General features: G+C 28.2%; 1 protein-coding gene and 2 long non-coding RNA genes across 3 annotated transcripts in view; 1 reads left to right on the top strand and 2 right to left on the bottom strand.

Moving 5' to 3' along the window:
• The first annotated feature begins 5276 nt into the window (after nucleotides 1–5276).
• Nucleotides 5277–11966, top strand: LOC136085012 (uncharacterized). The gene is made up of 2 exons (XM_065806387.1): nucleotides 5277–5969; nucleotides 11325–11966. Exons 1-2 carry the CDS (start codon nucleotides 5861–5863, stop codon nucleotides 11540–11542), a joined length of 327 nt encoding a protein of 108 aa, XP_065662459.1. The 5' UTR covers nucleotides 5277–5860; the 3' UTR covers nucleotides 11543–11966.
• Nucleotides 9630–13957, bottom strand: LOC136085013 (uncharacterized). Its single transcript, XR_010641003.1, has 3 exons — nucleotides 13263–13957; nucleotides 13087–13144; nucleotides 9630–10039 (listed from the first exon to the last, which is right to left on the bottom strand). It is a non-coding gene; the product is annotated as an uncharacterized LOC136085013 (long non-coding RNA).
• A 3120-nt stretch (nucleotides 13958–17077) lies between these two features.
• The window catches only part of LOC136085011 (uncharacterized), a 44741-nt gene continuing 35619 nt past the window's right edge, over nucleotides 17078–26199 (bottom strand). The window contains exon 3 of the long non-coding RNA XR_010641002.1: nucleotides 17078–17480. This is a non-coding gene — a long non-coding RNA (uncharacterized LOC136085011). The remainder of the gene's footprint in view (nucleotides 17481–26199) is intronic.

Raw genomic sequence — 26199 nt, 5'->3', positions numbered from 1 at the left:
TCTTTTCTGCAACATATGATATCATCAGTCTCCAAGGGATTTGGTTACTCAATACTGAACTTAGTTTCTTGAAAAACATTGTACCTGGTTTTTTTGGCTTTGGAGTGTCTCCAACTGATTCTTCAGCAGGTTTTATTCGTGACAGACCGTTTGGTGGTGTTGCAATCCTGTGTCGTGATTCTGTCTTCTGCAGAACTCGAGTTGTTACTACTGATAATTCATGGTCTGTTGCTATCCAACTTGTAAATAACTTCTCTGATAAGCTCGCAATTATCAATGTTTACATGTCTTGTGATTTATATGAGAATGTTGATGAGTATCTCGAAAGCCTTGGTAGTCTTTCAGCTCTTATTTCAGAATTAAATGGTAAATTTGTTATTACTGGTGACTTTAATTGGGATCCAAGATTTCGGCCTCCATGTAGTAGTCTCCTAGTTGATTTTTGTACAGATGAACATCTTGTTACAGCTGATATCTGTCTTCCACATGATTCCTTTACCTTTGTTAGTGAAGCATGGGAAACCTGTTCTTGGATTGATCACTGCCTTGTCTCCCAAAGTTCTGTATGCAATGTTAATAACTTCGAAATAATTCAGTCAACTAGTTCATCTCATCATTTACCTTTAGCGTTTGATATCTCGTTTAAAATTAATATATCTTCTTCTTATACTTCTCACGCTACTTCGACAAGATCTCCTAAAATAAATTTTAATGCTTTGTCGACCATTATGATAAAGGAGTATACTTCCACTATCTAACTTAGAGTCTTTAATTAACGGGGGTCAGTTTGAAGTAATTAACTGTAATAATGTACATTGTAACTCACATGAGCATGTTAAGCAGATTAACCACCTGTACAATATTCTGAATGAATGTCTTACTCAATCTTCATCTCAGTGGCTTAATTATTTTAAATCAAGTTTAAATAGAAAACAACCTATGATAGGTTGGGCAGATTATGTTAAAGATGCTCCTAAGGCTGCTAAAGATGCGTTCTGCTTATGGTGTAGCTATAATAAACCAAAAATTGGCCCAATCTTCAATCTTTATAAAAATTTAAGAGCCTAATATAAATATGCCATTCGTTTCTGCAAAAAAAAAGAAGATACTATAAAAGCAGAAAAGCTGGCGAACAGTTTTGAAAATAAGAACTATACCAATTTCTAGTCTATCGTGACTTCTATTCGCAGCGATAAATGTAGTCTTCCACCTTCTATTGACTCTGCCTCAGGTCCTGATAATGTATGCCACATGTGGTATAATAACTATTCCACCCTGTTCAACTCAGTCAAGCCAACATGCAATATAAATGACAACTTTATAGTTTAACACTGTAATCTTTTTATAGATGATGCCTATCTTGTCACTCCTGATGAAGTCCAATCTATCATAAATCGTATGTCCTGTGGAAAAGCAGCTGACCATTTTGGACTTCAGTTGGAGCACTATCTCTATGCTAGCCCAAATTACTTTAATGTTTTGTCTTTATGTTTTTCCTCCATGCTTTGCCATGGATACATGCCTATTGGTGCTTCACACTCTGTTATTTCTCCTGTGGTTAAAGATAAGAATAGTGACATCTCCGATTCTGCTAATTATCGTCCAATTACTTTGGTGACAATTTTCTCCAAGATTTTGGAACATATTTTTGTCTGACGCATTAATGAAAGTTTCACTGGGACTCCAAACCGATTCGGATTAAGAAAAAACCATAGCACTTTTATGCCAGTTTTTATTTTTAAAGTAATTTAAAATTTTTACCTATCACATGGCTCAAATATGCATGTGGCATTTATTGACATTAGTAAAGCCTTTGATAGAGTTCGCTTTGATACACTAGAATCTAAAATTATCTCTGGTGTAACTTTACGCTCACTTATTGTCTGGTATGTTTGTCAAACAGCTCAGATACTTTGGGGTGGAATATTATCCAAAAAATTTAATATCAGTAATGGATTGCGACAAGGAGGTGTACTGTCTCCTCTTCTATTTAATATATTTATATTAACGATCTTAGTGTTTTACTCAATAAAACTACCGTAGGCTGTTGCTTGGGTCCTTCTCTTGTTAACCATCTTCTTTATGCTGATGATATTGTCCTGTGTGCAGCCTCAGCCAAAGGTTTCCAGATCTTACTTGATTTATCCTCCAGTTATGCTGTGAAACATGATATAGTTTATAACAATATCATGTTATAAATTATAACAAGTCTCAAATAATGTGTTTTGAAATTTATAAACCCCTTATAAATAGCCCTAGTTTCACATTATCTGGCATGGTTCTCGCATACACTAGTCATTAATAATATCGGGGTCACTTGATCTCAAACAATATACAGGATGACAAAGATATTTTAAAACACGTGCGCTCTATCTATGCTAAAGCTAACCTCATCCGTAGAAAGTTCAGCTCTACACAGATACAAACAAAGATCATGTTATTTAATGCCATTTTGCAGCCCAATCTATGGATGTCAGCTGTGGTATCTTTGGAGAAAAGACTCATTCCATCGCCTATGTGTTGCATATAATAATGCACTTCGCTTGATAATAAACAAGCCACCATGGAACAGTGCAAGTAAATTATTTGTGAAACATGGTACCTATTCGCTTAATGTTGTAATTCGCAAGCAACAATACTCCTCACTGTTACTGCTGCAGAATAGTGAGAACCTCCTCTTTAAAGCTTTTGTTAACTCACAGGTTCTTGCTGTCTCCACTGATGTTTAAGTGGAGAGCTGAGTTATATTTATAACTCTTTAATTTCTTATCTTTATTTTATTTATTTATTTTTTTCTTGGGTTTTGTTTATATTCAAGTGCGTTAGCCTTTGTTTTATTCTAATCCACTTTATTTTACCGATTGTATATTTATTATATTGGGCCTTGAGCCTGTCAATAAATTTTGATTGATTGATTGATTGATATATACATATATATATATATATATATGTATATATATATATATATATATATATATATATATATATATATATATATATATAATATATATATATATATATATATATATATATATATATATATATATATATATATATATATATATATATATATATATATATATATATATATATATACTGAGCCGCCGGGATACTGGGAGATTCCCGGTGCGCCGGTTGGCATAAAAAATTATTTAAATTTTTAGTTAGGCTGCATTTTATTTTCCAAAATAAATGTAAATTAAAATTTAACTAAAAATATAATAACTTTTTTCCTGACCCCTAATTACATTTAATTAAAGGCCATTTTCCGGCTAATTATAAAAATTTTGGCGGCCATCTTGAGCTTATATTAATAGTGAGTTTAAGCATGCGCGTACTATTTTTAGGCGGTGTTAGTACAAGCGTAAGCAAGTGTGCTACCACTGCAAGTTTAAAAAACGTTTTGCAAGCGCGTTTTAAGTCATTAATTATTCAAAACTTATTTTTAAGTTAAAATTATTTCCAAAAAATATCTGTGCTATAAACAATTAAAACGATCTTCCAAGAAAATTTGCATCACATTTTACATTTAATTTAAAGAAAGAAAAACATGTTTGGGAGTTACGAGAGACGCTCTTTTCATAGCATAAGATAGAAGTATTATCGATGACGTAGAATTTGATTTTTTATAGGATTTTATCTAAAAATGATTATTCTTATTGAAATTACAAACATTTTGAATTAGATGAGCTAGATAATGCTGAACCGTGGTCAGAGTTTCGATTCCAAAAAGCAGATATTTATAGATTAAAAGAAGCTTTAGAAATTCCAGATATTATGAAGACATATAACCGTTTATCTGTGAGTACTCGCAAGGGTAAGAAAATCTATTTTATAAAATGCAGAGAGCTTCGACTCCACTTGAGTGTGTCAAAACAAAAATTTGAGTTTTAAATTCATTAATTATTCATGTAGCGTACGTTTTTGAGCAGTGGTAAGAAATAAGATTTCTAGCCTTCGTTTTGAGTGCGATGCGTAAGAAAGGGTATTTCCCTGATAATAATTAGTTATGAGAAATTCTTTTGTATTCCTGCCACTGCCTCGAGATAACGCTCATATGCTTAAACTCACTAATGTAAACAAACGAAATTAGTTAAGATGGCCTATGACTGGACCTAATTTTGAAATTTCTAAAATCATCGAATATGACAATTTTGGTTTTCAACCTACAACTTTTAATTTTTTATTTTTACTACTAATTAAAACATGAATTACTTATTTTTATGCCTACTACATTTTCAACCTACTGAAATTTCAACCTACTGGGTTTTCAACCTACTGAATTTTCAACCTACTGTATTTTCGACCTACTTTTTTTTCGATCGACTTTATAACTTCGTCTTCTCCGGTATGTATTTTATTTTAATTAGAACTCAATCTAATCAGCCGTTGAGCGCTGGCTTATAATTGAGAGGTCTAAGGTTTGACGCCTTGTTTAGGTATATAAGGCAGCATGAAATTTATCCTTAAATGCACTTCTACGCAGCTCTACTATTAGGTCTTGTTGGAACACCGTTATACCAGAAGAAAAGAAAATAAATCATTGTCTAACATTTGATGTAAATGGCGGTACTTTATTTTATCCAAAGTGACTTAAAGGTCTTATAATAGAGTATATCGAAGGAGCATTTAACAAGGATTTTATTACTCCTCCCGTACTAATGTTGCTCATCTGACTTTTTTTAATATATAACTTTCGAGTCCTTGATACAAGGTAGGGGGTGGGAATAGAAGGAGGGATTTGAATTTTAGTTCAGATCTAATAAACGGGGGTGAGGTGGTGGGTGGTGGGAGGTTTAATAATAAGCTGGGGGGAATTCTTTTCTTCTAAACTATATTTGTCTCGGTCAGATCGTGAAAACTTTCAATCGGACGCCATGTTATAAATCTTTAGTCAGATTTACAAAACACGCATTACAAAACACGCATTAAACCATTTAATTCTTGCGTGGCTTAAAGTCAAATACATATTTTCTAGCAGCTGTTTTATCAAAATTTCAATAGGATTTAATATGGTGATGTAAGTTTTAAACTAAGGTGAGTAAATTAAGAACTGCAGTGTACCTTTACATATTACAAATTAAAACATTTAGTTATTAAAAATAATTTCAAACACCTGTTTCTTCTAACAATTGACTTCTAAATAACAACAAAAAAATAAACAAGAGAAAGTAACGTAATAAACAAAAGTAAAAAACAAAAGAAAAAGCTTGCGGTTTATTTGTTCTCTTATAAACTCGCTTGCAAGTTATTTTTTTGTTTTTTGCTAAAAAATGGAATATCAAAAAGTTAAAGGCGATCGTAGAAGTTCGTTTTTATATATATCTGGGGAATTCGCCTACATAAAAAATATAACAAGTTCAACGGGTGTTGTTTATTTTAAGTGCAAGCACTATAAAGACTGCAATGGGACAGTCAAAATTGATCCATCAAATGAACTTATGGAACGAATTGCTTCTCACACTTGTGGATCATCTGTTATGTTCTATGACTATCTTGGTTGTCTGCAAAACATGCGCGAGCAAGTCGCTAGTTCCCAAAAGCCTTTAAAAACCATCTACAATGAAGTTCTTGAAAATGCTCCGGGTCATGTCCAAATGTCCCTCACTTATCCAAAGGTTGTCCAAGTAAATGAATCTTATAAGAACAGATAAAATGTTCAATAAATGTTTAATGAAAACGTTTAACAACACAAATATTTGTTGTTGTGATAAATAACAATGCATGTCGGCTAATATTGCCTTATTTTTTTCCAGTGACAAACAATGTTTAGTTGGTTTATACTATTTTTTAGAATCTACGAAATGCTCGTCAAAGTCAGTTTGAACGTAACCCATTGACTCTCAATGAAGCTATAGTAATGGTATTAGAACCAAACCCATTTCAAGATTTTTACAGAGGGGAAATTCGTTTTGAAGACCAGATTGGCATTGTTTTTGCTTCGCCTATTTTACTCAATCTTTTAAAAGGTAAATATGTTAAAAAATAAATAAATTTATATTTATTTTAAATTTTAAATAAAAAGAGCTTTTCCCATGGAAAGTATCAATCTAAGAACTATCCAATGAATATTCATGGAAAGTATCAATCTAAGAACTATCCAATGAATATTCATGGAAAGTATCAATCTAAGAACTATCCAATGAATATTCATGGAAAGTATCAATCTAAGAACTATTCAATGAATATTCATGGAAAGTATCAATCTAAGAACTATCCAATGAATATTCATGGAAAGTATCAATCTAAGAACTATTCATTGAATATTCATGGAAAGTATTAATATAACTATTTAAATAATATATCAATTAAATATTCAAAAGTTATTTGAACTTTTAATTTTTAACTTATGTTAATTTTGCCATTTAATTGCGTCTACAACGTACCACAGGTCAGAAATTGGCCTTTTAGGTTTGATTTTGGAACACCCCAAATATTTATATAGATTTTTTATAACAAACCTTTAAGCTTCACAGAACTGTAAAAATTAAAATCCTGCAGGTGGCACATTTTCTGAAAAACCATTTAAAGTGGGGGGACCTACAAAATTTCATGTTCAAGTAAAGAAACTTCCTGAAATAGTGCAAACCTTAAATTATTGCATACTAATACTAACATCAAATAATGATTTTCTGCCAAAAATAAAATTAAAAATAAAATCTAGGAACATGGAATACACAACGTTTTTGGGGCACCGACCCCAAACGGGGCAAATAAAAAAAGTAAAATTTTTTTTTTGTACCATCTCATAGGTAATCTAATTTTGTTCATAGATCTCAAATTTTAAAAAAATGTAAAATTACAGTTCAAGAGTTATGACCAAAAAACTTTTGATCCCCCTCCCCTTTCCAATAAAATTAGAAAGTTTGAAATTTTAAATAACCATAACTTCTAAAGTGCACATAGTTTTTTTATGAAACTTGAAATTTGTCAATGAATTTCTATTTGGGCTAAGAAATAACAAAAATATTTTTTCAAATGCATATGCCCCCTCAAACGGGACAGTTTTCCTGAATTTTGGGGTACTCTTGTTCGAAAGCTTAAATCGCAGCTATTTTTGGGATACTTCTCTTTTTTATTAATAACAAGATTTACATACAAAATAATATATTTAATAATATAAAGATCAACTTAGAGTTAGCTCAGCTTTTATTAGTACGTATTACTCAACATTTATTACTACTTGTTAGTTGTTTATTGTTATTTTAAGATTTGATAGATATAAATAATGATGACTAACTATATTCAAACAAAGTTATTTGATTTATTTAAATTAGAAGAAATTAATATAAATTTATTTAATTAAAGTTCACTTATAAATTTTGATAAACTATTAATACTTTTAGTAAGTATTAAAATTAAAGAATTCATAATGCCTCATTTAATGTCGAAAGAAGGAAGAAGATTTAAGTTCAAAAGATCTCATAAGTTAAACAGACTTTTAGTCTGTGCTTGTTGCTTTACTAAAAACACTAAGTGTATTCCAGTTACAGAAAGCTTGGAAAGGCTTGTTGTAAAGCATTGTCACAATGACTATAGTATGAAAGTAATGAAGTATCCAGCTGGGGTATGCCTTACGTGTAAAAGAAACTTGTACTTGGTTAAAGCTGGAAAACCTCTTTCAACATCTGTTAAACAGAAATGGAACAAGGAATCTTTAAGCAATTTCTACTGCGATAGGAGCTGCAAAAAATGTAAAATTTGTAAATTGGCAACTAATAAAATCTCAGGTTCTATATTATGCTTCTTTTTTAAAAATTAGTTAAAATTAAATTCATTAAACAGTTCTTTAAATAAATATAGACAAATAAAACAAAAATAATATAATTTCAGAAAAGTTGGTGTTTGCAAGAGTTCAAATGTTGCTTGCTTAAAGATTTGTCAAAAATGTTTTCACGTTATTGGTAAAGGTATACGCCATAAATGCTACCCTAGAAAGCAATCAAAGAATCTGGCAACTTATGTATTAAATAAAGATGTTAAAGTAAAATATTTATCTAAATATTATTATTACAACTAATTTTTCAAATCAGAATGTTTCTTATTATTATCTCATTTGTAAAATAGTTAGGTTTTACAGCTTTCACTGTATTGTGTAGGTTCAAGGCCAAGTAGTGTCCAATATTTTGAAAGGTTTATATTCCAATAATGAAATGGAAAAAGGTGAAGAAATGTTGTGTTCGACTGGTATAATGTTAAAAAACTTGCTTTCTTTTTATATATTTGAAAATGTTTTGCGTTTCTAAAAATATTTGTCAATTATATAGGTGGTTCTAGAGTCCCTATAACTTTAGGTCAAACTTGTACGAGACCGATAAAAATACCATTCTCTGAGTTTAACAAGTTAGTTGTTTGTTTGCAACTGACTCAGTTCAAATCTAATGTACTCTTGAAGACCTTCCGAAAAAATGGAGTTAAGTTTGAAAGTAATATGGAAAAGAAATTGGATGATAAAATAAAAATACTTAAGAACTTCTATGCTTTAGAAAACGTTTCCTTTGAGGAAAAAAAGAAAAGTTTAATAAATAATGTAAAAAGAGATTTAGTTTATGTAAAAGATATTACAGAGTATATTGAATTTGTAATTGAGTACAGAAAGCAAGATCTCTTCAGTACTTTTGTAAGAGTTGGCATAGATTCAGGTATGAGCATTTGATTTGTAATAATATAGATGGATAATAAACTATAAATTTAAAGAATAATGAGTAAATAAAAACACCTTAGGTGGAGGTTCAATGAAAGTTATTGCAAACTTGTTTAATCCAAACCAACACAGACAGAATGACCGGAATGATAGGGGAACTTACTCTGGAATAAATTCTGCGCTTGTATTGGCATACTGTGAAGATATGCAAGAAACACATAGCAACCTTACAGTACTAACAGAAAAACTTCAAATTCATAATTGTAAATATTCTCTTGCATCTGACCTTAAACGCATAAGCATTTTGTTAAGAACTTCGGTAATTAAATTACTTGAAAACCTTCCAATTTATTCTATAAAGGAAATAAATTTTGTATATATTTATAACTATTTATACAACTAAAAAATATTTATAGACTCATGGTGGAAAATACAGTTGTGCCTGGTGTGATGGGGAAGCTGTTCTGAAATCTGGTCAACTTACAAGCTTCGGAGACCTACATAATTATTACCGCCAGTATGCTGATGCAGGTTTTCCTGAGAAACAAATGATGAATTTTAAGGTTACTGTTATTTATATATTTGTAATCTAATAAAAAGCTTTTTATACAAAACTATCGTGTTCCATTTATTTTTATTCATAATGTTGTGAAGCCTTGTCTTATAAAGGAAGACGATCCTGAGAAGCTAGTAATAAGCATAGTGCCTTTACCAGAACTTCATCTTCTCATGGGTTTGGTAAACCACATTTGTAATTATATTATACCACTCTGGGAAGGTTTAAAAGATTGGGTTAATAGTCTTGGTGTTATACGGAAAGGTTATCACGGAGGTACATATGACGGTAATGTTTCAAGAGCAATATTGAAAAATGTAGACAGTCTTGCATCACGAATTCCAATAAAGTTTTTCCCTTTAGTTGATACATTAAGGATGTTTGACAGAATTGTTACTGGTACATTTAGTAAACCACTAGATCCAGAGTATCACAAGCTTATTCAAGACTTTACAAGAAATTTTGAACATTCTCAAACATACTGTTCAGAAGTGAGTACAATAAAAACTCGTTATGTTTAATAATTTTTTTAAATTTGAGTAATTTCATTATAAATACTTATATACTTTAGTTCTTGAATAAAAGTCTCAGCGTGACATAGAAAGTACATGCCATAAGCGCTCATCTTGGAGCCTTCATAGATATGCACAGCTGCTCTCTTTCAAGATACAATGAACAATCAACAGAAGCCTCGCACCAAAAAATGAATTTTGTTGTAAACCGATTTAATGTCTCTGTCCTTAGCTCGAAGCATGGTGAAAGAAGTAAACGAATTGATGAAACTTTTTCCAGCATGAACATGTAGTTATTGATGTTTTATGGAATATTCTTTAGTGAACCTAAACAAAAAATATTTACTAAAAATAAAGGGGCTTGCAATTATTTGGCATTTTGAAGAACAAAATATTTTTACACAAAGTCATAGTATGGTCATAAATAACAAATCTGTCCTAAAAGTTGCTGCGATTTAAGCCTTCGAACCAGAGTACTCCAAAATTTAGGAAAACTGCCCCGTTTGAGGGGGCTTACGCATTTGAAAAAATATTTTTGTAATTTCTTAGCCCAAATAGAAATTCATTGACAAATTTCAAGTTTCATAAAAAAACTATGTGCACTTTAGAAGTTATGGTTATTTAAAATTTCAAACTTTCTATTTTTTTTGGAAAGGGGAGGGGGATCAAAAGTTTTTTGGTCATAACTCTTGAACTGTAATTTTACATTTTTTTAAAATTTGAGATCTATGAACAAAATTAGATTACCTATGAGATGGTACAAAAAAAAAATTTTACTTTTTTTATTTGCCCCGTTTGGGGTCGGTGCCCCAAAAACGTTGTGTATTCCATGTTCCTAGATTTTATTTTTAATTTTATTTTTGGCAGAAAATCATTATTTGATGTTAGTATTAGTATGCAATAATTTAAGGTTTGCACTATTTCAGGAAGTTTCTTTACTTGAACATGAAATTTTGTAGGTCCCCCCACTTTAAATGGTTTTTCAGAAAATGTGCCACCTGCAGGATTTTAATTTTTACAGTTCTGTGAAGCTTAAAGGTTTGTTATAAAAAATCTATATAAATATTTGGGGTGTTCCAAAATCAAACCTAAAAGGCCAATTTCTGACCTGTGGTACTCATAATAAAAATCTTAATGCCTGGAGCGACATCATTTTGTCCTATTATCAAGCCTTTATTATATTATTTTTTATATAATATAACAACGTTTTATTATATATAAAAATGCCATTATTTCTAAAATTCTAAAACTTTAAAAAATCATAGAATTTGTAAATTGGTATAGAGTAGATTGCTAAACTTGTAAAGAAAAAAATTATTAGTTATTATTCGTTAAATGCTTATAAATCTACAAATAATAAAATTGATAAAGATATATTTTTAAATAAGTAAAAATGTACTTAGAATTTATGTGAAATTTGTTAAGTGGTTTTCTGTGGATAACTTCTAAATATCCTTCTCTTCTGCGCGCTCCTTGCTACGTGTAAATTAAAATAATAAACTGTTATCTACCAAACGGTATATGTTTTAAAGTATCATGTGTATTGCTATCATCTTGTTTTATCGATTTATTTTTCACTTTAAATAATTTTTGTTTAATTTTTTTTATCTAGAAGCTACCATTATGTTTGCAGATGCTACTTTTAAAGTTGTTCCAACAAACTCTTCTTGTGGTCAACTTTTTAACATTTTAACTGAAGTTCGAGAAATTATTTTGCCTATCGTCCACATTTTAATGTCCGGAAAGAAACAAGGGCTGTACAAAGCAGCATTGGAAAAAGTAAAAGAACCGGAAAATGATTTTTCATCAAATGTTTCTATGGTGGACTGAAATATCGTACCAATAATGTTTCTGAGTCACTTCATTCAAAAATGCGTCAAAACATGACTTCACATACTGGTTTTTGGAGATTTCTTGATAAATTAGTTCATCAGATTATTTTGCCTACTGAGGTTGACGTCAGACAAACTGAAAATGGAGAAAAGCCAAGACCAGCACCAAGAAGAGATAGACATAAAACTGCTGAAAAACTGAATCTTTATGAATGTCGTCTTAATTCAGGTGAATAGACCCCTACCAAATTTTTAGATTCTTGTGCACATCTTTTTTCACGAACAAGTTCAAGAACAGGTTGAAACAGAACTTATTGGCCTCAACACTTTACAGAAAATTTCCAATATTGATCCTATAGATCCAAGTGAGGAAAGTAATTGTAAAATTTGTTATGTAAATCGCCTTGAAGTTCTTATTTTGCTTTGTAGGCATTTTAGTCTTTGTCACCGGTGTAAAGAAATATTGTCGCTTAACAACGATAAGCGATGTCCAATCTGTTGTCCAGACATTGCCAAATTTGTTTCTGTGTTTTATTTAATTTTTAAAGATTTAAAAACTTCAGAGGTGGAATACCACTAAAGTTTTGAACTGAACTTTCCAGTAAGGTAGGTTTTAGAGGAGTTTCGCGGGGTTGGTTACACATCCCAAAATAGGTCAACTCCCACCTACATTTTCAATCCTATCCCTACTTTTCGGATAATGTCCTTCATTTATTGCAGTTTTTTGAAATTTACTTTTTTTGTTTGGTTCTTTTTTTAAACATTAAGGGGTCGTTTTCACATATCTCCGTTAAGCTTAACGGAGTATTTGTCGGAAATTTCATTGCATCTTTTTAAAGTGAAAGATTGTTAAAAACCTCACTCAAATACATTAAAATAAAACAAAAACTAGAATTGAACATTTATTAAAAAAAAAATTATATTTAAAAATACTTTTTATTAATAAAGATAAAACGAAACTTCTGACTAACTCTCCGTTAAGTTTAGTGAATAGATAAGATTACGTTAGTTACTCAGAAGTGCCATATACACATATCCATATACACGAGGGAAGAGAGGGGGTGGTTTATCCAACGGGGTTGGAGACTTTTTGATAGTATTGTTAAAAGGGGCCTTAAATTGAAAGGGGTATCTTTTAAATAACAAAAAGATGGTTCCTACTAAACATTGAATGCTCCAGTGAACAGCCTATTATTAACTTAACTACAATTGTTAATTCACAATGAAAACAAAGAATATTAAATAAATTCTTTCCGTTTCAAAAAAGACTTGGGTTGAGTAAATTAGTCTTCAAATTGGTGAATTGAACAATATACTTCTGCTGATAATAAAGGGATTTGTTACTACCTCAAACAATATTTTCATAGTTTAGAGCAATTAATAGAAAAAAATGTTAGTGACGCCAACTGTGTTCAGATTAAAATGATTAAAACTCACATTTATAAATATTTTTATTAGAGGCATGAACTTCCGATTAAATACTCATACGCGGTTCTATGTGATAAGGTGCACCTAAATAAATTAAAAAAAAAAAAAAGTCACCTTCCCTCCGCGGAGTAGCCCTTGCACAGTAATGATGAAATATTATCCACTTGTGTCACTTTAAATATAAAAAAAAAAATCATTAATAAAGTTAAGTAAATTTTCAAAAGGTTTATTTAATCTTCCTCAGCTCAAATAACTAATTAAAGCTCCATAAATAAAACCACCATACTTACCGACGTTTAATGAATTTTCAAGTGCCAACGTAACTGGTTATAATTTGTACTAAAAAGATAGAAGCAAAGAAAGAAGAGAGGTGGCGTAGCGTTATATATAGACAATTAAATAAATTTGTATTTATTTAAAGATGTTTGTTTTACTTACCGTAAGATTGAACAAGTTTAGACAATAATAACTGCAGATAGATAATAATATATGCAGATCCAAATAATTAGTTGGATGTATATACAGGCCATATTATATGGTAGATAGTATAGATTAGGGCAATGTATTTTAAAATGCTAAGACTTATATCGGCAAATTCGGCATGAAAAAAACTTTAATGTTCCAAATATTAAATGGTCTAATGGCTAATTTTATCAAGTAGAAGTAGCATTGAATTCCTATTTCGAGAAACTAGTTTTGAGTAATTTTTGATTCAACAGTGGGTACCCAACATTTCAATTAAACATAAATAACTCATACAGTTTTATTAAATCTTATTTTAACATCGTATTTCAATAATATTTCTGAGCTTGAATCATAATTCATCTTAGGCATAGTAGTCAAAGGCCAATTGTTACTTAGTTTTAAATTTATCATTTTTGAAAAAGTCTGCAGCGACCAATTTATAAAATGGATTATAAAAGAGGTAACTTTGCTAATATGTTATTTAATTAGTTTGAATTAAATTATTAATTTAAAGATCAACCAGTACAATTAATGTAGATGGATTAATGATGTTTTTAACGGCAGCTTTAGTTACTTTGCCCCAAAAATAAATGTAAATTTGAAATGCAAAAATGTAGCTCTTTGGATCAATAGCTATTTAAAGATTTTTTTTTAATAACAAGAAAATTCTTTGTTACATAATTTTTTTTTGTCTGGATGGAAAGATATAGTTAAAATTAGCTAATACAAAATAATATGTTAAGTAGTAAAAAAAGAAGTGTTATTTGCTTGGAAATTGTTTGAACAAGAATTAGTTTAAAAATTAAAAAAAAAATCCAAACTATTGTATAAATATGGTAATTGGCGAAAACCGTAGGTATAGATGACAGTATTGTTGAATTGCTAGCAAAATTAAAACTATTAAATCTTATTAACCTTGCTCAACTAACAATTTTAAAAAATTATTCTACCGCATTGGCATCTATCACCGATAACTTTAATTTTCAAAGCTTCAATTGAAATTTGCTACTTGCCATTACAATGGAGATCTGCTAATGTAAGACCATTGCACAAAAATGGTGATATACTATCCGTCTGTAACTACAAGCTATTATCGCTGCTCAGCTAGCAAAAATTTAAGACAGTTATTGGTATTAGCTAGCGCAAACACTTATATAAAAACATCGCGAAGGTTGGTTGTTTTTTCCAATGCACAAACAATATTGATCTAATGACGGTTGTTTAACAATGATAACAATCATAAGTCTTAATACCAACGCGCTAATAAGTTTAATACCAACGCGCCTGCATGGGTCATAAATACATGTGACCCCTTATATAGACCAAATATTTCTTAATATATAAATATAAGAAAAAATAAAAATTATATTCAAATTATGATTTCGATAAACATACAACACAAAACATAACGTCGAATTAACTTAAAATGCAACCCTAACTTAAAATACAACGATGTTCCAACGTTAGTTTTTTGTTGTTACACATACATAACTTTGCATAGTAACAAGCTTTTGGTAGTCGCAGAGCTAAATTTTTATACAAAATTTATAACATATTTTATAACTTCATTTACTATAAGTTATTAAATTTTTAATTTGAACTTATAAAATAAATAATTATCTTAATTTTGTATTTTCCAGGTGTATAGTCTTTCACACATTTCAGTCAGTATTTAAAGTTCTGACACACAACCCAGAAGTCCATGGTTTGATTAGCCTAACAAACGACATTGGTACAAAAGAAGGCGTAAACTTTTAGTTAAGTATTCTCGTAAGAGTAAACACAAAAAAATGTACGTGTGACACAAAAAAATGTACGTGTGAACTTAATATCACTGAGCACAAATACTGAAAAATTTAATAATCAGCTTCAAAAACCAATACTGTTTTGTGTAAAATAATTTACAACTAATTAATTAGTAACATTGGACATTATGAACATTGGCAATAGTGAACCATTATTTGATTCCTCAAATAATGGTTCACTATTGCAAAGCAATTTAAAAAATGTTTAATTGGTCTAAAAAAAGACTAGTTAAGTATAATAAAATGTTTTGTAATGCATTACGGTTCAAACATCGTAAGCAATTATTTTATTAAGAATATTCAATTAAATTCAAAAGTGAGCGAACGAGATTAGGATGTGGTTTTTACAAATGACCTAAAATGGAAAAAACAACTGATTGCACGCGCCTTTAAAGAGAACTCTATGCTTGGTATGATTAAACACATGTTTTTAGTTTTTGACCCGAAGTGTTTGGAAACTTTGTACTGTATGTATTAAAACTCTAATCAAGTTCTCTGTTTTAGTTTGGTATTTATTAGAAAAGCTGACATAAAAATATTAAAAAGTGTTCAGCATGGGGTAACAGGCATGATTTCCATTATCATAACAACATTAGAATACAATATTATACTGATATTTTCAAAGTTTTTGTTTTGCACAAAATTGAATTTGTACTCAAGTTATATACTATTCCTTGTTTGCATTTAGCAATTTTCACACAAGGACATATAAAATTCAATATCAAGTTCACACTGTAAGTCAGAACGTGAATATTGAATTAAAAATCACCACAAAATAATTTGTAAGAAGATATATTGTGAGATTTTCTTATCCAATAACTTTCTAGTTTTATCAATTTTTTTTTAATTTTGAATTTTTTTTAATAGTTTAGAAAATACCGACAATGGTAATCTTACCATTTTCGGTATTTTTTAAACTATTTTTTTCATGTCATAACAATAAGATCTCTAAACCGATTCTTAAGGGAAAGAGTGTCTATCTCTTTATTAAAATTAGATGATTTCAGATTAGCCATAAATAGCTGATTAGAAATGGGCTGGTATGACCCGTTGTTTTAAAAAAGATGTTCGAGTTTTACTGTACATTTTTTGCACAATTTTTGGGAAAAATATTTCAATAGAAAATTTTTGTATTTCTTTCTAAATAATAAAAATACTTTTGTAATTGGTAATTTTGCAAAAATATAAATATTTTTACTGTTACATTTCAAGTTTACGTTTCTGTTACATCTCAAGGTTGCTTTCAAATAGTACAATTAATAATTTTAAGTAAGCACCTACGTAGCTGTAGTAACTATGATATAAAACAATTAAATTGATTAAAAAAGTGAGATAAAAACACAAATAATAACAATAACATTAACAACAACATTAAAACGATAATATAAAACAATTTTTTTATAATTAAAAAAAAATCAACAATAAAAATAATAACAATGATAATTATAATAATATACAATGGTAAATAATTACCAATCATAATAGTTATATAATAAAAATAAAGATATAAGTAAATAAAAAAAAAAAATAATACAAGAAAATCATACAAAATTGTAGTATAAAAAATAATATTATAAAAAATATTAAAAAAAAAACAATACAATAAAATTAAAAAAAAAAATTAAAAATAAGGACAAAATTTAGTATACATTAAAATATATATATACAAAACACCCACAAATATATACACGTATGCACATACACACTTACATACACATAAATATATATATTTATATTTATATATATATATATATATATATATATATATATATATATATATATATATATTATATACACATATATATATATATTTAAAAAAAAATTTAACACCCCACTCACAGCAACAACAAAAAAAACAGCAACACTTTTATTAAATAAACTTATAAATAAGATTAAAAATAAGTGATAAACCAGATGGTATACAATAACATAAAGAAATAGTTTTTTCTTTAAATACATTCTTTTTCTTTTTAAATTATTTTTAACATTGTTCCTTACTTTTCTTCTTGTGATGATTTTGTTGTTTATTATTTTGGTTTTCTTATGTTTTAATATTTTTGCTTATTTATTAATTTTCTTATACTTATAAGAAAATTAATAAATAAGCATTATATTAAATTTCTTATACTTCTTTTTTTATCTATTAATTTTTCCATCTTATTTTTCCTTTTCCAAAAGTTCCTTCTAAGTAGTAGTGAATCACAGCAAATAGTTTATCGACAAGACATTTCTTTGTACCTAAATAAAATACCATCACTTATGTTTATTTAATTAAACAAATTATCAATTTATAAAATACATTGCATTAGTTCAAGTTATTATAAAGAAAGAGTGTAAAAATTAAAATATATTAAATTAAAAATTCTATTTTTCAAAGCAAACATTATAATAAAGTTTTGGACATGAAAAAGTAAAATAAACCTTAATTAGAAAAATCAGTAAAAAACTATGCATGTAAAATGGCAAAATAAAGCAATGTGTTTTTACATTCTGTGGCCAATTGTTTCTAAGTAATAGTTTATTATGAATGATATTTCAAAAAGGTATGGTAAGTAGATAAGTAGATAACACAGTTTTGGTAGCGATAAAGTATGTTTAACACACGTGCACTTGACAGGTGAATCTAGCTTCTTGGTTTCACATTTTGTACAATACAACTTTATTATTAAACTCACAAACAATGTAAGGAAACAGTTCTTCATATCATTGGTATTGTGACACAAAGAAGTAAAAACAGCATTATATATTTTTATTAATGGCACACATACAAAATGACACACTTATACAAAATGTGTTTGAAAAACACAAGTTAAAACGTTGAAACACAAATAAACCGTGTCAGTTAGTTAGACCTATAAAAATCTCAACAAATCTTGAAGTTTCAAAATTAGGTTGAGTCATAGCCCACCAAATTAACTGTTCGTAATAAATATGAAATTGTAATTATGAACATATTGCTTAAAACATTTTATATTTTATTATGATATATAGTTATGCTTTTATTTTTAACAAAAAAATAAAATCTGAACATAATTTGCATAATGCAAGCAATATTTTTATTATGTTATATATATATATATATAAGTTATATTATAGTATTATAGTATTCTACAAATAGAGTGCTCATTGTTTTAAACAGGGCTTTGTAGCTGAAGCCAGAGCTATCTGGAGCTAGTGTTTTTACAAGGATCTGAGCTGAAGCTGGCTCAAGAGCAGACTCCAAGCTTGCTTTTTCCAAGCTCTACTTTTGGATAATCTAGCCGCAGTTTATGTTAATGCTAGTTGTAGCATATTGCTAGAAGAGAATCCGATATATGATTAAACCTTAAAAGCAATATCAGAAAATAACTAATGGTAGAGATGCTGATATATTAACAGTAACTCAAGAAATAAGAAAAATAACTGAACCATCTACAGTACTTCATAAAGTTTTAGGTACATCTAATCTGATAGAGAACTAGACAAAATTTGAAAAGGAGCTTGATAAAAAAGTGAAATTAAGAAGTGTGATAAATGAACTTTTTAAATAAAAATACTTTAAATACAAATTTTATGGATAACACTACAATACAAGTTTTATGGGCAATTGTCACAACCAGAAGAAAAAGAACGTTTTAAAGAGAAATCAGCTTTTGAGAGAATTAAGAAATACCCAAAAAGGATACAGAGGTGAGCAGAGTAATTACTTCTGTGACTTTCTTACTAGAAGTAGAAAGAGGCTATTTTCTGCATTTGATTTAATATCAAGCAATTTCGATACAACTACCAAAACTTATTGTTTTATGAAGTATTTTATTATTTTAATTTGTTTCCTAATTTATATATATATATATATATATATATATATATATATATATATATATATATATATATATATATATATATATATATATATATATATATATATATATATATATATATATACACTGTATGACAAAAGTTATCGTACGCTAAGAAAAAAAAAAATATTCAATATAGACACAATTTTTCAGCTATATTTAATGAAAATTATTTATAATTTTTTTTTTATTAGTATTTATTTTGGTAATTTATGAACTTTTTGGAATTTATATTGAAATAACATTAAAATTAGGCTCAAAATTTGAAAAAAGTACATTAAAGATGATGACAAAAGTTATCGTACACTTGGCGTACACTTATATTTATTTAACTCCAAACCGTTATGTCCACCATTTTTCATACATTTTTGAAAATAAAGTAAACTATAAACACTTTAAGATTATTTTCAATTGTTTTAAATGAATTTTTTGGTTAAAAAAAAGTAAAATGAGCTCGAAATGGGTTAAGACCACTGTAGAAATTCGTAAGCTAATAATTAACCATTGGAATGAAGGAAAATCGTTAAATTGTATTGCAAAAATTGTTAATTCTAAAAAATCCACAGTTTCTTCAATTATTAACAAGTTCAAAAAAACAGGAAAATTAGCTGATTTGCCCCGAAGTGGTCGTCCAAAAAAAACTGAATAAGCGTGCTGAACGAAGCTTAGCTTCCACAATCAAGAAAAATCGTTTTGTAAGTGCCAAAACTTTAGCTTGCAAAATAGAAAACGATTTGGGGGTTAAAATTAGTCCAAAAACAGTCATTCGAAGTCTTAAAAGACAAGGAATAGTGAGTCGCGTTCCAAGAAAGGTTCCTTGTATTAGTGATAAAAATTGTAAGCTTCGATTAAACTATGCTAAAACGTACATTGATATGCCAAACTCATTCTGGAATAAAGTCTTATGGACAGATGAGTCTAAATTTAATGTAAAAAGATCTGATGGTAGAATTCGTGTATGGCGTTCATCAAAAAGTTGAAAATGGAACTACAGTCCGAACATTTAAACACGGAAATGGATCAGTAATGGTTTGGGGATGTATGTCGGCAGCAGGTGTTGGAAAGTTAGTATTTATTGAAGGAAATATGGGTAAACATTACTATAAACGTATTATTAAAGAAAATGTTGAACAACCAGCACGTAATCTTGCTATTGATGATGACTTCGTTTTTCTTCAAGATAACGATCCCAAACGTAAGGCCAATGATGTAATGGAATTTATGGAAAAAAAAGGTTGGGAAATACAAAATCATCCACCTCAGAGCCCTGATTTGAATGTAATAGAACATTTATGGGATGAAATCGATAGACGAATAGATAGAACAGGTGTAAACACCATTCAACAATTAAAAGTCTAAATTGTAAAGACGTGGGAATCAATCGATTCGTCTATTACAAAAAAACTCGTTGAATCGATGCCAAGACGTTTTGCTGCTGTTGTAAAAGCTAAAGGACAAAATACACGATACTAAAATATAAGTTTAGTTCCCATAATATTTATCAAAGTGTACTATTTTGAAAGCGTACGATAACTTTTGTCACCTTCTTTTTGTTACTTTTCTTGCTTTTTCATCAAGATATTAAAATAAAATTTTTTTCTACTTCTGTTTTTTCAATTTTTGTTTAAATAATTATAAATCAAATAGTTTTTATTCAGTTTTTAACTTGTTCCTTGCATTTCTTTTATTCTAAATTAAGAGTTAGTAATTTTTTTAAAGTGTACGATAACTTTTGTCACACAGTGTGTGTATATATATATATATATATATATATATATATATATATATATATATATATATATATATATATATATATATATATATATATATATATATATATATATATGTATATATATATATATATATATATATATATATATATATATATATATATATATATATATATATATATATATATATATATATATATATATATATATATATGTATATATATATATATATATATATATATACATATATATATATATATATACATATATATATATATATATATATATATATATATATATATATATATATATATATATATATATATATATATGTATATATATATATATATGTATAGATATATATATATATATACATATATATATATATATATATATATATATATATATATATATATATATATATATATATATATATATATATATATATATATATATGCATGCATGGTGAGTGATATGTATTGCCAATATATGCATACAAAAACAAAAAAACACATGTTTGTTTTTGTATGCATTTAGGTTAAATAAAAATGGCAGTTAATTGTAGAAATAATACAAAGAGGTCAGAAACTTCCATAGGCTTCTTGTTGATGGAAATCTTAAAACAAAAACTTGTGTATTCTTGATTTCTTGTTAATGGTTTTTGAAAAAAAATCCCTTAAAAACGCAAGGAAAAAACGGTAAAAACACTAACTAGTAGGTTGAAATGAAAATCTCTAATAATCGGTTGAAAATCAAACAATCGCAAATCGGTTGAAAATAAAAGTCTCTAAAATAGGTTGAGAAAAAAATCGGTAGAAATTGAAAACGTCAAAAATCGGTCGAATTAAAAAAAGCCAATAATCGGTTGAAATCAATTTTTGCCTCAGTTGGACATCTAAAAATTATTTCCACTTTTTAGAAGATGTTTTATTTTGTAGATCAAGTTTGTAGGTGCAGGTTTTTGTAGGTTGAGCTATGCGACATGTTAGTTAACAAAGGATAAACTTTTTATTTTATAATGACGTAGCTTTTATATTTGTTATTGCTTACTGACAGAAAAGTCACAGGTTAGTTTTATTATTAATATTTTGTCGTTATAAACTATGTTACTATTTATGTTTGTTGTACTATTTATTTTGTTGATTGCACATCGAAATTGTTTCGGCAAGTATATAAACTCAATAGCGGATTTAGCAAAAGCTAAATAGGTTATATGACCTTATAGGCCTATGGGAGATATGAGGCCCTACGTGCTACAAGAAACAAACAAAGAAAAAAATGAAAAAGAAAAAAAAAATAAGAAAGAAAAGGTAAAGTCATCTACAGCTTTAATTTCATTTGAATTTACGGTTCCAAACCGAATTTATTTGTCTAATAGTTATACAAATGTTTCGTATTCGAAATGCGAATACTATTCATCCATATTCTGTAAATAAATAACGTTTAACAATATTATATTATTGTTTAACTTTATTATTATTAAATTAACGTTTTAATTTTATATTTTCATTTTATAAGATATCTATAATTCTAAAAAATGCCGCTTACTTATGTTAATATTGTGTATTATAAATATTTTTCTTGATTTTTATGATTAAATGCAAAAGGAGGGGCGCTGGGGATTGTTAAATCAGCATATGTATGAACTGAAAAACAGAATTTTTTTGTAGATGTTGCGCATAAGCTTGAAATAAGCCATATAGAGCAATTCCACGACCGTCACAGAGTGACACCCATCTTTTTTTTTGTCTCAAGCCTTTAATACTTAATTATTAAAATAGATATAAGAAGAATATTTTTTGCTTTTTAGTTAGCTCATATTAGGTGCTACAAAAAACAAGAAGAAAAATTTGGGTGGATGTATTGGCCTCTCATTCATGCAAGAAAATATAAAACGTCACGCGTGACCAATATTTTGTCATTGTTTTTTAGTTTTTAGATCAACACCGTGATTCAGCTAATATAGATGAACTGAATTATTAACTTGGCATTAAACAAAAATTTTAGAGATTACTCTTACAAGTTTTATAGCTAAATTACATTTTTTTAATTAAATTTTAAACCGGCGCACCTTTAATCAACTAGTGGTAAACATCACAGCGTGACCAGACACATTTGGGTAGTTATAAACCAGGTAAATGAACTGTTTTTAATAAATTTAAAACTTAGTAGAGAGGTATTAGACAAATATATAATTACATCTTTATAAAAATAGTTCTTACATAGTAATCTTTAGAACACGCCCATACTATATCAGTGTCTAATCGCGTCCATATTATATTGCTGTCATATAAACAATGTTTTAAAGTTTTTTAGTGATTTTATCTGTAGACATAAGTTGTTTGAGTAAATATTTGGCACTTGAATAGGATGGCAATTGTATTTTCCTATTATTGTTATTAATTAGGTTCGCTGTAAATACTCCTGGTTTTGCTGGTGCTTATGTAAATAACTCATCAATTTTAAATTTTTAAATTGTATTTATAATATCTTCCATAGAAACAAAATAGACATTGAAATTAGTCTCGTTTTTAACAGCTTCATGAAAAGTTATGGCATCAGTTATTATATGTTTTCTCTGGATTATTTTTTGCGTTGCTATTCTTTTAATGGTCCCACAAATAGCATGTACCGATCCTTTTCCATGTGAAGCAGCAAAAAAGTTCCAGAATAATTTTAAATCATGCTGCTCTTCCAACCAGGGTATTGCTGATGCAATAAAACGATATTTAAATTGATTACTTGGCTCGTCTGTCTAAATCTGTAGTATTTTAACACTTGATTTAATATGGTTAGATAATAAATTATGAACAAATACAAGATCAAATTTTTTTGAATGGCTTAAATCATCTGAAGCTATGGCAGGTGACGAGAATGAATTTTGGTACTAAAATACAGCAATAAACACAGTAACTTACTTCTTGTACCAATGTGCTGACTGCATTTCATCTTGCCACAAAGTTGAAAAATTTTCAGCAAAATTTATTCTTTCATTGTTTCTGTTTGATAAAAAAATGCCAAAGAAATGAAGGTAAAGATTTTGAAAAGATGCTGTAACGATCATCAACTCTTCCCTTTTTTTTAATCTTTTTAAGATATTATTTTCCATTACCATCTGCAACTTTTTCCCATTGGTACCATGTAATGCATTTATTCTTGTCAATTTCATTCAAAACATAAAGTTTATGAAACTTTGCAGCATCTTTGCATGTAGTACACATATTATTATAACAAATGTCTTTTTCACTATCATATACAATGCTAAGAGGAAATTCATGTGAATACAATAGAAAATTTGAATCAAACTTGTGCAGGGCTTCAAAGATAAGAACCACATTTTGATGTCGTTGACAACAACAAACATTTCTTGACATTGAACTAGACAAAAGCACATGTGGTGGGCGTAAACTAGCAAACTTTGATTTTCCAACTGATTCTTCAGAATAATCACCTTTAAAAACAGCATAAGCTTCAATAGCATTCACATACAAATGATGTTTTTGCAGCTTTTTCTTGTTCTTTAATCTCACCACAATGGTGTCTCTTTTACCGGGTGCTTGACGGGATATATCATAATTAGCAATGATTAGTGCAGCTAAAAACCTGATTGCTAAAGCAAGACAGTTTTAGAATTTTTTATAGGTTCAATACACGGTTTTCGAAATTCAACTTTTGTTATGCAAAATATACATAATAGAATATACAAAACAAAAAATTTCGAGTAAACAAACAGATTATCGCAGTGAAACACAGGCAAAACATCCAAATAAAATGAGTAACAATGATGACTTAGTACTCCAAAAACAATCTATTGATGAATTTAAACTATTCAGTGTAATAGCATTAAAGTCTTTTTTATCAGTACGTAAAAAATCAACATCTGGATCGTTTGATACTCTAGTGGCAAGGCAATATATTTTTCTTTATTGAATAAAGTCTTTATTCAACATATATAACATATTATTATTTATATAACATATTATTTTTATATAATATATAAATATATATAATATATATATTAGGGTAGGCCACAGTCCCACATATATTTTTCAAAGTATCAATTTTTCTAGTAGCTGCATAAAATATTGTTCCTTTTACTATAAAAATCATTTTTTGTTATGAAAGTGTTTATGTAGCTCATCTCTAAGTTCTGCCGAATTTCATTTTAAGTTTCAGTTATATGAATAAATCCAAAACACAAAACTTCCATTACTTCTGTTCCGTTTTTTAATTTGTTCGGCATAATATTTACTAATGACAGCATATTTCTATTGTATTTCATGTAAACAAACAATACACGCGACGCATTCTTGTTTATTCAAAAATAATGTAAGCAACATAATCTACTGCAGCATGCAGCAGTGTTTTATCTATTTTAACTAATTTGTTGTATTTTGATTCGAAATATTCTTTTTTTTCTAAATATTTTGCATAAGTAACAGCCGCTAAATCATAAAGTTTATGTACAATTAATTGTAATTAAAATTAAAGCAACTAAATTTATTAATTCTATAATTATATTCATCTTTCCATTCGTTTTTAAGAAATGAAGATGTTTTACGGTTTATTATTTTTCTAGCAGTCATAAAATTTAATTCATTTTAACATTTTAACATGGCATCGCATACACAAAAAAGAAAAGAGAATTTGTCTGTAAAAAATAATTTGACAGAGTCAATTAAAAAGAAATACTCAAAAGTATTGAAATCGAAAAACGAAATATGGTTGGTTGGATATCCGCTGTCAGATATTAATACCAGTTCTCTGCCTACTACTAGAGATGTCTACAGATTTTTTAGGTTTATACTATTTAAAGATTTTTATAACTTAAATTTTTTATTTCCAAAAATAACTTTATTTTTAAATTTGAAAATAAACTTAAATCCATCTTCTGTTTTGCTTGTTAAGGTATCAATTAAAAATGATGAACAATTCGATTCAAGTGTTTTCTAAATGTACAAAAGAATTAAGTACTAAAAGCATTATTTCAAAATTAAAATAAGCTGCAAAATTAACAATGAAAACCGTTAAAGTTTTTTGGGATAAAGCTGATATTCCTTGCAAGCAGGAAAAGTATATTATTGAAAGTATTATTAAGTTACATGATAAATGGAGAAGTCTTGCAAAGTCTAAACATAAATGTTTTTCAAAAAAAGATTTACTTATTCAAGGCTTTAGAAAAATAATGGATAATTTTTTTGATATTAGTTCTCCGAATTGAAAAGAATATGTTAAAAAAACCAGATCAAATTTAAATGCAAAAAAAGATATTCTCTGGTTTTCAACACTCAAAAGTGGAGTAAAAACCTGAGGACTAGGTGGAAAAGATAATTTGTTAAAATTGAGTGTCAAAAGAAAAATAGAGAAGGAGGAAAAAGAAAAATTAAG

The sequence above is a fragment of the Hydra vulgaris genome, chromosome 09, assembly GCF_038396675.1.
Source record: "Hydra vulgaris chromosome 09, alternate assembly HydraT2T_AEP".
NCBI classification, from domain to species: domain Eukaryota; kingdom Metazoa; phylum Cnidaria; class Hydrozoa; order Anthoathecata; family Hydridae; genus Hydra; species Hydra vulgaris.
This window is presented reverse-complemented; position numbering and strand designations above follow the sequence as displayed.